This window comes from Squalius cephalus (genome assembly GCF_949319135.1).
Source record: "Squalius cephalus genome assembly, chromosome: 1".
NCBI classification, from domain to species: domain Eukaryota; kingdom Metazoa; phylum Chordata; class Actinopteri; order Cypriniformes; family Leuciscidae; genus Squalius; species Squalius cephalus.
In genome coordinates this window covers 57,537,683-57,550,309 of record NC_137122.1, presented here as the reverse complement: position 1 = coordinate 57,550,309, position 12,627 = coordinate 57,537,683, and the positions used below count along the sequence as shown (strand labels likewise).

Sequence of the window (12,627 nt, the reverse complement as noted above, 5' to 3'; positions counted from 1 at the left end):
CTGATTGTGCAATGGATTCTTGAAAATGTCTTCTTGCTTTACATAACTGTAACAGTGTTTCCTTGAGTCTTAGCATCCATGCAACTGCCTTTTTCAGATGAAACCAGCTTGAGTAGTAATGAGTTAACTTACTCATAATGTCATTGTTTTCTTTGTTTTAATTCAGAGGATGAAATCCAGTGGGAACTGTAAAGTTCGGTTATGCCAAAGGCGTTTGACTGTACAAAACATGAAAAAAATCACTACACACATGTACGCTTGTAATAAAATGAGTATTCATTTATTAATTTCTTTATATACAAATGAAACCAGACACAATTTAATCATTTTGATGCTGTTTTCACCAGTGATACATTTATTGTTTTCTATTTTACTCTAAATGTTTAGTGCACATACTGCAGTTTGATGTAATTAACAGCTGATCTTTTCAGATAGGTTGAGTCAATTTGTCATACCATCACAAGTTATAACAGGTACAGGTGCATCCTGAAGTCAATATTCAGCTTCAACCGTGTTCAGTCAATGTGTCACTCATCCTTAGGAATGTCTCAAAATCTGTACAGCTTAACCACGGAGGTTTAATTGCTCGTTTGTTTCCTGGTTTGATGCTGCCTCCCCTGACAATGACCACCAAGTCTGATATGCCTGAATGTTCATCTTTTTGACATTGGTGACTCTCCATTGACAGCGCAGGCAAAACATAGTCTTTGTGAAAAGATCGAGACATGAGAGGTGTTTTCGAATGGGATGTTGGGCAGAGGTGGGTAATCCAGGGGTCAGAAAATAGAAGTCCTGCCATATGTTTATTCCACCCATAAACTCAGTCAGCTGATTTCACTAATTAGTTCTGTCTCCTGCTGAATTAGCAAATCCAGGTGATTGGAACAAAATACTGAGGAGGACTTTTACTTTCTGAACCTGGACTTTACACCTCTGCATAGCAATGCCACATGTCAGCCAAGAGCAAAGAAATAAACCAGAACTGGACCTTATCGTAGCCAAAAAATCTGTGTATATTAAATATGGAGTAATTTCAGACACAGCCTTAGATGAAATCAACTGAAGAGAAAAGAAGACATTAAATCTGTGAAGATCTCAGCAGAGGAGGATTAAACAACTCCACAAACAGCATTACCAGCTTCACTTATTTACTAACCAGACTGACTTTATTTCTGTCAGACTTCTACAAAAGTTTTTAGTGAGAATTAACAGAGGTTTAACTCTAATGTGTTTCATTTGAAGTCACCATAAGAGTGATCAGTGTTTCCATTAGTTGGGCTCTTAACTAGGGCTGGGCGATTTAAATCGCGATATGGTTATGCGCATCTCGTCAGTAAAGCCGGTTCATTGATTAGTAGTAAATCACCATCACCTGCTTTCAGATGGAGCGGCATTTAGGGCTGAGGAGATAATTAAGTGATTAATTTAGTGATGATTGAGCATTATTAAAGACACCTGATGTTAACAAGCAGAATCACTGAAGAAGAAAATCACAAATTGTAAGTTACCATTAAGGTGATGGGTGTTTGCTTTAGTTGGGCTCTAGACCATTATATGTTTACTTTAATATTTAGTGTTGTTTGTCTGCTGTTATTGATTTATAACAGTTAAATGAACAAAGTAAAATGTTATCTTATAGTGTTGGTTATGTTTTGACATAATCATGCTGTGATCTGAAAAAGGAAACATATTAAGATAGATTGGTTTAACTTGTTAGCAGCAGTTTAGTGATTCTTCAGCCTATGATTATCAGTACTTTACTTATAATTCAAAATATTAAATAAACATTGTTCTGATCAAAAAGACGTTCAAACATAATAATTTAAAACACAGACATCAATAATCAACCTGTGAATCTCAACAATGGTGACAATAATAAGGCATGTTGCAGTGGCTGCCACCAATCACAACTCATTAATGGCTCCCATCATGCATTGCGGTATGAATAAATTATGATCTGAATTGTCTATGTAATTTACTTTTCCTAATTGAATATTCTGCTCCTCGCCTTTGTTGAGATGCATAGACTGAATCTTGACATCTGTGTGTGCCTTAAAGAATGATTTTTTTTTTTTAACAACTTTTAAGAAATCTTTAATATTATATCAAAAATTCTGGCCATTTATTCAGATTCATAGTTATGTTGTAACCAACAACATAAATCGAAGTCAGAAAGAAGGATTTTAATGAGTTCAGTGATCTAGTTCAAATGATGATTGTCATAATATAACCAACACCATCAGATCACTTTTTATTCTTTGTTCAACTGGCAGTTTTAACTCAGATACAACCGCCAAACAAAATCTAAAGTACACATAAAAGGGTCAGAGCCCAACTAAAGCAACTACCCATCACAATAATGGTAACTTACAATTTGCGATTTTCTCCTTCAGCGATTCTACTTGTTAACATCAGGTGTCTTCAATAATGTTCAATCATCACTAAATTAATCACTTAGTTATCTCATTAACTTAAACACTCTTGAGTGTGGACTCATACACTCCCAGGAGTGTTAACACTGGAGGTTTTGCTGTGTACAAAGAGCCGTAGTTAACTGACAAGCTGAGCCATATCGCATTAAATATCGCTGGCGATACGTCCGCGATATTGATGCGATTTGTCTCAGCTTGTCAGTTAACTACGGCTCTTTGTAGTAAATGCCGCTTCATCTGAAAGCAGGTGATGGCGATTTACTACTAATCAAGGAACCGGCTTTACTGATGAGATGCGCATAACAATATCGCGATTTAAATCGCCCAGCCCTACTCTTAACTCGGTTTCACTTTATTTTGATGGTCAGTTTAACACGTTCTGTTGACTAGAAGTAACGTTGCACCTACATGTCTACTAGCTCTCATCAGAGTATTAATAGAGTATTAATAGACTGGTAGGGTTAAGGATAGATTAAGTTGACATGTAGTTGCAAAATTACTTATAGTCAGTAGAGTGTCTGTTGGAGGACCATCACAAAAAAAGTGTTTGCTTATATTAAGCAGACAGTCAACTTATACTCCAGTGAAAGTTAGTTGACATATAGTTGCAAAGTTACTTATAGTCAACAGCACGTTCAAAAGGGACCATCAAAATAAAGTGTTACCCTTAACTCTTATTATATCTTTTGTCTTCTTTGGCTGCTGTGACAATGTGAATGTCAAAAACATTTGCAGCAGCAAAGAAAGCTAAAGTGAACCTACCTACCTGTTGATGGTTTTATAATCACCATGAAATAGACTGATTCGCTGAGGTATTTTAATCTAACAATTATGTTGTTCCACTAATAGAGTCACATCACAAACCATGTGTTACTGCAGCATGAAATCCAGCAATATTATAACAATAAGTTTGAAGACTTTAACAAACATGAGCACGAAAAAGTCATTTTAATATGACACACACAGACATCAACAATCAACGTATGAATCTCAACAATGGTGACAATCAAAAGTACTGTGCTGCAATGCATGCTGGGTACCAGCATAGTACAAAACTCCCAGCATGCATTGCAACATGAATAAATTATGCAGCTGAATTGTCCTATTATTTTGTTTGATTCTAAATATTTGCTTTTATTTTTTGCTGTTGTTTTTGTTGATATAGATATATGTACAGGTTTCCAGCCTAAGCTGCAGGGCGAAATCAAATCGCTGGCAGATCAGGCTGGGTTTGCCCAGTGTAAGTCAAACTCCTTTCTATGTTGAAATAATGAAGATTTCAGGCCCCTGCCTGGCCACTCCTATAAAAATATCCTGCTCTACCACTGGTTGAGAGTGAGAATGTGTTGTTCCCTCGCAGTGTATAAATATGACCAAATGACTGAAATCTGTTCAAGAGTGACTCCTCATCCTACAGCAGAAGTATCTCAGACACTTGAGGTTTTTTCCCACTATTGAACATGTTCCCGCACTTGCTAATATTTGCTCTTGTCTTAATGGGTAAGTCAATTTTTTTTAATGATAAAACTTTACAATAAGGTTAAATTTGTTAACATTAATTAATGAATTAGACATCACAAGTTACATAAATAGCATTTTTTACTTATTTGTTAATCTAGAAAATGTTAATTTTATAGATATTGTTCATTCATGTCAGTTGATAATATAACCAGCGCTTGTCATTTTATAAAATTATAAAAATGTATTAGTATAGTATATTATAGTATTAAATGCTGCAGAAGCACTGCCTAGATAGCAAGCAACCATTGAAGCAATGTTAATGCATCAACGTTAATTGCATTGAATCAACTTCACTGTTGCACCCACAATTAATGCTGAAATAATGTTGAACTTTAAGGTACAATATGTAAGAATTTTGTAATAAAATATCCCAAAATCACTTGACCAGTGTTTTATATTTCCTGCAGTTGTGTACTTACAATATCCCAAAAGTTCCCAAAGATTTTTAATTTAAGAGAAATTAAAATTTTAAATAGTTGTCCGTCCCGGAAAAAATGTTCACTTGTCCCGTCACTGACGTAATATCCTCCCTGGTTTCCGCCAGGGGGGCAATCATTCGGAAAAAAACTGAAGCTTCCCTGGGGGCCGCCATTGATTAGCAGACCATCACCTGCAGTTAGCATTCCATTGACTCCCATTCATCTTGGCGTCACTTTTGACAGCAAATAACTTTACATCAGAGGTGTTTAAAGACTCAATTTTTCCATTATTTATTTCTAAAGAAACACAAAAATGTATAAAAGGCTCCATTACCTTGTATCTTACGTTATGGTCCCGTAGAAGCAGTTTTTTGTACAAATAGGCTAACAATTGCATCATAACCAGGCGACTCTCTGTTGCACAGTAGAGAGATTACCGTATGGACAGGAGGAGAAGCTCGCGGGCAATCGGAGGGACGTGGAGGCAAAATGACAAAATAATTAATCAGAATACTTAGCAAAAGTTTCTCCTGCTCCTAGCTCATGGACACCTCCTACTCACACTCTCCGTCTCTGCAAGTTTCGAAAGGGAATGATTCAGATTTCTCTTGGCACAGCTACTAGAAGACAGACGGGTTGCTCACGTCACATCCACGTCGTCAAGCTCAGTTTGAGTCTGCGCAGTCGCTCAACCATCAGGAAGTGAGTGCTTCTAATTGACTTCACTTTTCTCCGTTGAATCCAATGGGGTCGCTGTGTCCATTTATTTTACTGTCTATGGTTTGTACTGCCATAGTAACCATGGTGATAGACGTGGACAACGGTGTAGTTCGTAATGTCTATCTGCACGCTGTTGTTTCGTTCAAACATTATGGACCATGGCAAGCAGATTTTGGGGAAAAAATGAGAACTAAAACTAAGATCAATATCAGCGTGCCGTTTGAGATGCCGAGAGCTCCACGTCCTTGACAAACTTCAAATTGACAGAGACGCCGCTCCTGCATGTACTTTATTAGACAGGTGAGCAAATGTATGTGGCAGAGTGGGGGACAAGAGCAAATCTAGACAGCAAGGAAGTTCACATTAAATAAACTCTAATAAGATTTTCAATGTAGCCAACTACGCCCCACCTCGGGACTTTCACCCAAGGATATACTCAGATAACACAAGTTCGTTCTTCACAAAGAGGACTGAGACGGTTCTGACAATAGGCTAGTTGCACGTGGCCGCCATTTTGGATTTCGGATCAGCGAGTGTGCGGTTAAACACTTCCGGTTTCGCATTACGCCCGGTGCAGGGAGCCGGAGAAAGCCTAAATGTATCTTTTATAGTTGTTTATAGAATCAATTATCACTTAAAATACTACTAAGATCCATATTACTATCACACGAGCCAATGACAATTAAATGCACGGATGCATAGTCAGATTAATGAATGAAATACAATTGTTCACGAACAGAAGATTGTATTTGACTCATGCTGCATACACATACGCAATGACAATTATGCCTACTGTAAATATAGTTACAACTACGATTAGAGTTGTTTGCATAAAATGCACCTTGAACATTCACACGTTTGCCCTGTGATAGGCTACAATTCGCTCTGTGCATGGTGACCGTTGTTCGAACTTGAGTGTGTGGGCCAGTAATTTCAGTGAAAACTTACGGTGATCTGACAGCGAGAGCGAGAGACAACAGCGACCGAGTTCCATTACCACAGAGATATTTTTTCACAATGAGTATTCAAGAGAGGTGACTTGACTTTCAGACGGTGACAGCCTCAGCACTTCATCGTTGTGTGCCGTTTTGTACCATTTCGTCACGTTACAACAGAGAAGTAAGCTTTCATGCATCCCCCGTTGACGCTGCGGTACGGGCTGAGTGGATACAGAAGATCCGGAGGGATGACTTCAACCCGATCAAATTTTTAAATGCATATAATTTTCAGTGTATTTCACCTGTGCATTTCTATTCTTTCTATTACTGCATTTATTTTGTGCAAGTGAGATGAGTAAAGAGATGTTTCATAAATAATAATAATAATCTGTCTGGTGTTTATAAGCAGCACATACAGTATTGTACTATGTGTAAAATATACACAAACTTACCTATATTAAATTGTTTGTGGTACCTACAGTAAAAAATGTAAATGTAAAATATGTGATGATAATATTGATCGAGCAATTGATGTAAGTAAGTAAAAATGCATGCAGAATTGAGAAAATATTTATGGAGATAAATTGTAACCTATCACAGGGCAAACATGTGAATGTAAACGGTTTATTTTATGCAAACAACTCTAATCGTAGTTGTAACTATATTTACAGTAGGCATAATTGTCATTGCGTATGTGTATGCACCATGAGTCAAATACAATCTTCTGTTCGTGAACAGTTGTATTTCATTCATTAATCTCACTATGCATCCGTGCATTTAATTGTCATTGGCTCGTGTGAAAGTAATATGGATCTTAGTAGTATTTTAAGTGATAATTGATTCTATAAACAACTATAAAAGATAAATTTCAGCTTTCTCTGGCTCCCTGCACCGGGCGTAATGCGAAACCGGAAGTGTCTAACCGCACACTCGCTGATCCGATATCCAAAATGGCGGCCACGTGCAACTAATCTATTACATAAAATCTTCTCACATTGAAAAACACAACATTCACAAATAAATACCTTCCAAACATTTACCTCTTAATTACCTGCATATGTTAATACAAAAAAGAAGGTATTTAAAATAAAAAAATAAAAAGAAAGAAAGAAAGAAAAACAAAGACAATAAATAAAGACTGGGGGTTAATCGAAGACACTAACAGGAGAAAGAATCTCTGACCCACCTTGTAAGTAATCACTCACTACACTCACATGCTAGTGTCCCACACTACAAAGGCAATGAAACAAATCCACACTCAAGTTTGTTTAACACTACACCCCAAACGGAGGTGGGCCAAATACCCCCTTCAGATGTCCCAGGGAGAACCCACTTAAATTACAGATTCCATAAAAATAAATAGACAAAACACAGCAAATTAAAAGGGAGACAAAAACAGACAAACCCATAATACTTAGCAAATGTTGCATCATCAAGGGTTGTAACACTACGCCTTTGTTTTTGTAAGAGGTTAGTAAAAAAAAAAAAACATATTGTATCTTTAATAAAAAAACAAAAAACAACAACAATGATAATGACATTAAGTCAATGTCACAATATGATGTTGGTTCAATTGTTGCTTTTATTGAGCATTAACAGAGGTCTAACACTAATTCATGTTGATGTTTTATAGAATGTGAGTTTTGTTTGAAGTCACCATTATGGCGATTGGCGTTCCCTATCAAAAGCTACCCTCGATGCTGTATTCTCATACATAATGGGAGCTACTTTTGATTGGCCGGTGTGATTTTTTTATCACACCGGCCAATACTCCGGCCACACCCCCCCCATTACACATTATTGCACTTATTTTTACCAGTTTGACTTTATTTCTGTCATACATCTACACACTTTCTTATTTAGATTTAACAGAAGTTTAGATGGTAATGTTTTATGGAATGTTTCGCTTCATGTCACCATTATGGTGATCAGTGTTTGCTTTAGTTGGGCTCTTGACCCTTTACTTTTTGACATTAGTTTTTCTCTGACTGCTCCAACTCTGTGTTTATAAAGCACATTTGTTGTGGCAAGAGAGTCTATGAAACCCTGCAACTCAACCTAGCACACAACCTCAACGTCATCGTTCTCAGCCACTCCCTCTGTTCGCTGATTGGACAGTCAAAAATTTGGCCAGAGAAAACCCAAGACTATAGCGCAAACCCAGATGAAATACTGAAGGAAAATGAAAATTGAGGGGAAGTATGTAGGAGGGCGGAGCCAGGCTAACCATTATGGTGATCAGTGTTTCCTTTAGTTGGGCAGTTTGACTCTTGGCTTTTATGTGAGTTTGTGAACTTTGCAACAGTGTGTACTAAAACACATAATTTATTGCAATGAAAGCCAGGAAAAAAGATTTTTAGGTGAAATAGTTTTGTAACCGCACTGGGTAGTACATTAGCATTAGCTCAAATGATCTATAGGGAATTTTAGTACTTAATCATGAATATGATTAATATATTGCATATTACAGTTACATTAAATTATCGAAGTTGAAAATAGATCGATTGTATATATGAATAATCAGTCACAACGAATTATAATTCCTCATTCATATAGCAATAGTCTTATTTCAGATATGTCTATGATGAGTCTATGAGATAACCCTGAATGGAAATTAATGTAATTATCAAACAGTTGTTTGTCCAGCAAACGGCCGTAAGATTAACTTATCAACTTCCGGCCTCAACTTGGGGTCCGGCCGGGCTCAGCCCGAAGGAGCGACATGGGGCCACCCTCCCGTGGACCCACCACCTGCAGGAGGGACCGTAAGGGGCCGGTGCAAAGTGGATCGGGCGGCAGTCGAAGGCGGGGGCCTAGACAACCCGATCCCTGGACGCGGAATCTAGCTCTAGGGACATGGAATGTCACCTCTCTGGCGGGGAAGGAGCCTGAGGTTGTGCGTGAGGTTCAGAGATTCCGACTAGAGATAGTTGGGATCACCTCTACGCACGGCTTGGGCTCTGGAACCACACTCCTCGAGAGAGGATGGACTCTTCACCACTCTGGAGTTGCCCATGGTGAGAGGCGGCGGGCTGGTGTGGGTTTGCTTATAGCCCCCCAGCTCAGCCGCCATGTGTTGGAGTTCACCCCGGTGAACGAGAGGGTCGTTTCCCTGCGCCTTCGGGTCGGGGATAGGTCTCTCACTGTCGTTTGTGCTTACGGGCCGAATGGCAGTGCAGAGTACCCGGCCTTCTTGGAGTCTCTGGGAGGGGTGCTGGAAAGTGCTCCGACTGGGGACTCCATCGTTCTACTGGGCGACTTCAACGCCCACGTGGGCAGCGACAGTGACACCTGGAGGGGCGTGATTGGGAGGAACGGCCCCCCTGATCTGAACCCGAGTGGTGTTCTGTTATTGGACTTCTGTGCTAGTTACAGCTTGTCCATAACGAACACCATGTTCAAGCATAAGGGTGTCCATCAGTGCACATGGCACCAGGACACCCTAGGCCGGAGGTCGATGATCGACTTTGTAGTCGTTTCATCCGACCTCCGGCCATATGTCTTGGACACTCGGGTGAAGAGAGGGGCGGAGCTGTCAACTGATCACCACCTGGTGGTGAGTTGGATCCGATGGCGGGGGAGGAAGCTGGACAGACTCGGCAGACCCAAACGTACTGTGAGGGTCTGTTGGGAATGCTTGGCCGAATCCCCTGTCAGAGAGATCTTCAATTCCCACCTCCGGCAGAGCTTCGACCAGATCCCGAGGGAGTCTGGAGATATTGAGTCAGAGTGGACCATGTTCTCCACCTCCATTGTCAACGCAGCCACTCGGAGCTGTGGCCGTAAGGTCTCCGGTGCCTGTCGAGGCGGCAATCCCCGAACCCGGTGGTGGACACCGGAAGTAAGGGATGCCGTCAAGCTGAAGAAGGAGTCCTACCGGGCCTGGCTGGCTTGTGGGACTCCTGAGGCAGCTGATGGGTACCGACGGGCCAAGCGGACTGCGGCCCGGGTGGTTGTGGAGGCAAAAACTCGGGCCTGGGAGGAGTTCGGTGAGGCCATGGAGAAGGACTATCGGTCGGCCTCGAAGAGATTCTGGCAAACCATCCGGCGCCTCAGGAGGGGGAAGCAGTGCCCTACCAATGCTGTTTACAGTGGAGGTGGGCAGCTGTTGACCTCGACTGGGGATATCACCGGACGGTGGAAGGAATACTTCGAGGATCTCCTCAATCCCGCCGTCAATCCCGCCATCACGTCTTCCATTGAGGAAGCAGAGGCTGAGGGCTCGGAGGCGGACTCGTCCATCACCCGGGCTGAAGTCACCGAGGTAGTCAAGAAACTCCTCGGTGGCAAGGCACCGGGGGTGGATGAGATCCGCCCTGAGTACCTCAAGTCTCTGGATGTTGTGGGGCTGTCTTGGCTGACACGCCTCTGCAACATCGCGTGGCGGTCGGGGACAGTACCTTTGGACTGGCAGACCGGGGTGGTGGTCCCTCTTTTCAAGAAGGGGGATCGGAGGGTGTGCTCCAACTATAGGGGGATCACACTTCTCAGCCTCCCTGGGAAAGTCTATGCCAGGGTACTGGAGAGGAGAATCCGGCCGATAGTAGAACCTCGGATTCAGGAGGAACAGTGTGGTTTTCGTCCCGGTCGTGGAACACTGGATCAGCTCTATACCCTCTACAGGGTGCTGGAGGGTTCATGGGAGCTTGCCCAACCAATCCACATGTGCTTTGTGGATTTGGAGAAGGCATTCGACTGTGTCCCTCGCGGCAGCCTGTGGAGGGTGCTCCGGGAGTATGGGGTCCGGGGCCCTTTGCTAAGGGCTATCCGGTCCCTGTACGACCGGAGCAGGAGCTTGGTTCGGATTGCCAGCAGTAAGTCAGACTTGTTCCCGGTGCGTGTTGGACTCCGGCAGGGCTGCCCTTTGTCACCGGTTCTGTTAATAATTTTTATGGACAGAATTTCTAGGCGCAGCCAGGGGCCGGAGGGGGTCAGGTTTGGGGACCACACGATTTCATCTCTGCTCTTTGCGGATGATGTGGTCGTGTTGGCCTCATCAAACCAGGACCTCCAGCATGCACTGAGACGGTTTGCAGCCGAGTGTGAAGCGGCCGGGATGAGAATCAGCACCTCCAAATCCGAGGCCATGGTCCTCAGTCGGAAAAGGGTGGCTTGCCCGCTTCAGGTTGGTGGAGAGTTCCTGCCTCAAGTGGAGGAGTTCAAGTATCTCGGGGTCTTGTTCACGAGTGAGGGAAGGATGGAACGGGAGATTGACAGACGGATCGGTGCAGCTTCTGCAGTAATGTGGTCGCTGTACCGGTCTGTCGTGGTGAAGAAGGAGCTGAGCCGCAAGGCGAAGCTCTCGATTTACCGGTCAATCTACGTTCCTACTCTCACCTATGGTCATGAGCTTTTGAGCTCAGAGTAGAGCCGCTGCTCCTCCACATCGAGAGGGGTCAGTTGAGGTGGCTCGGGCATCTTTTCCGGATGCCTCCTGGACTCCTTCCTGGGAAGAACAGATAATACGCTGAGGAAAGAATTTATACCATCTCAGACAATTGAGTATGACATATAGAACGGGCAGTGAACTTTAGGGTGGTCACTGTAAATATACTGCACTGGGAAAACTATTTAATTCAGTAGGTGGCGGTAATGCAACAATTTGGATGCCAACTGCCATAAAACCTAAAAAGAAGAAGAAGAAGAAGAAGAAGAACATTTTGACCATGTATTTAAAAATCTAAATTCTGAACATTTGATCTGTTGCAAAAAAGTGTTGACAGTAAATAACCACTTTTGTTCAGGGGTAAAAATAGTGATCTATTCTACTTCTATAATTATGCTGGAAACTATTTCACCTGATTATCTTTGTTTTTGGCTTTTTTTGCAACAAATGTAAACACTGTTACAAAGACACATTGTAACATTGACTCAATGCCATTGATTTATGGATGCAATTTCAACATTTTTTCAACATTAATTGTGGGAGCGAAGTGATGTTGAGTCAAAAAATTTACACATTATTATTGATTTAACATTGTTTTGATGGTTGCTATCTATCTGGGACTCTAATCAAACACACCTGAACCAGTCTTCAGGATTACTAGAAAGCTACAGACAGGAGAGTTTATCAGGGTTGGAGCTAAACTCTGCAGGACAGTGGCCCTCCAGGACTGAGTTTGCCCATCACTGCTCTAGACCCTTTACTATTTAATATTATTTTTTCTCTGGCTGTTCTGTGTTTATAAAGCACATTTGCTGTGGCAAGAGAATCTATGACCTGGCCTGTGTTTCCCGAAAGCATCGTAAGCCTAATCTGATCGTACAGACCATGCTGCAATTGTTCTACTATCAAGTTAAGCTTAAGATGCTTTTGGTAAACGCAACCTAAGTCAAAATGGTTATGTTTCAATAATGAAATTACAGTCTTGCAGTGGCCTGATTCACTGATCTCACCCAGCATTATAAACTGATTATATAAATGCTTTATTCATTTTTTTTTATTACAGTAACTAATTGCTGTAATAATCCAAAGGTTTTAAAATCACACAAATGATGCTTCATGTTGCAGTACACAATGGGAGCCACCAATCAAAACGCATCCATGGCTCACATCATGCATTGCAGGATTAATTGTCCTTTCATTTCCATTGGTTT

At 41.5% G+C, this 12,627-nt stretch overlaps 1 protein-coding gene across 1 annotated transcript in view; it reads left to right on the top strand.

Moving 5' to 3' along the window:
• Window positions 1–3,842: 3,842 nt before the first annotated feature.
• Window positions 3,843–12,627, top strand: part of LOC307171758 (5-hydroxytryptamine receptor 3A-like) — a gene marked incomplete at its 3' end in the record, with an annotated part of 430,256 nt that continues 421,471 nt past the window's right edge. The window contains exon 1 of the mRNA XM_079893566.1: window positions 3,843–3,932. Within this exon, the coding sequence (XP_079749692.1) occupies window positions 3,893–3,932 (40 nt within the window). The 5' untranslated portion in view covers window positions 3,843–3,892. The remainder of the gene's footprint in view (window positions 3,933–12,627) is intronic.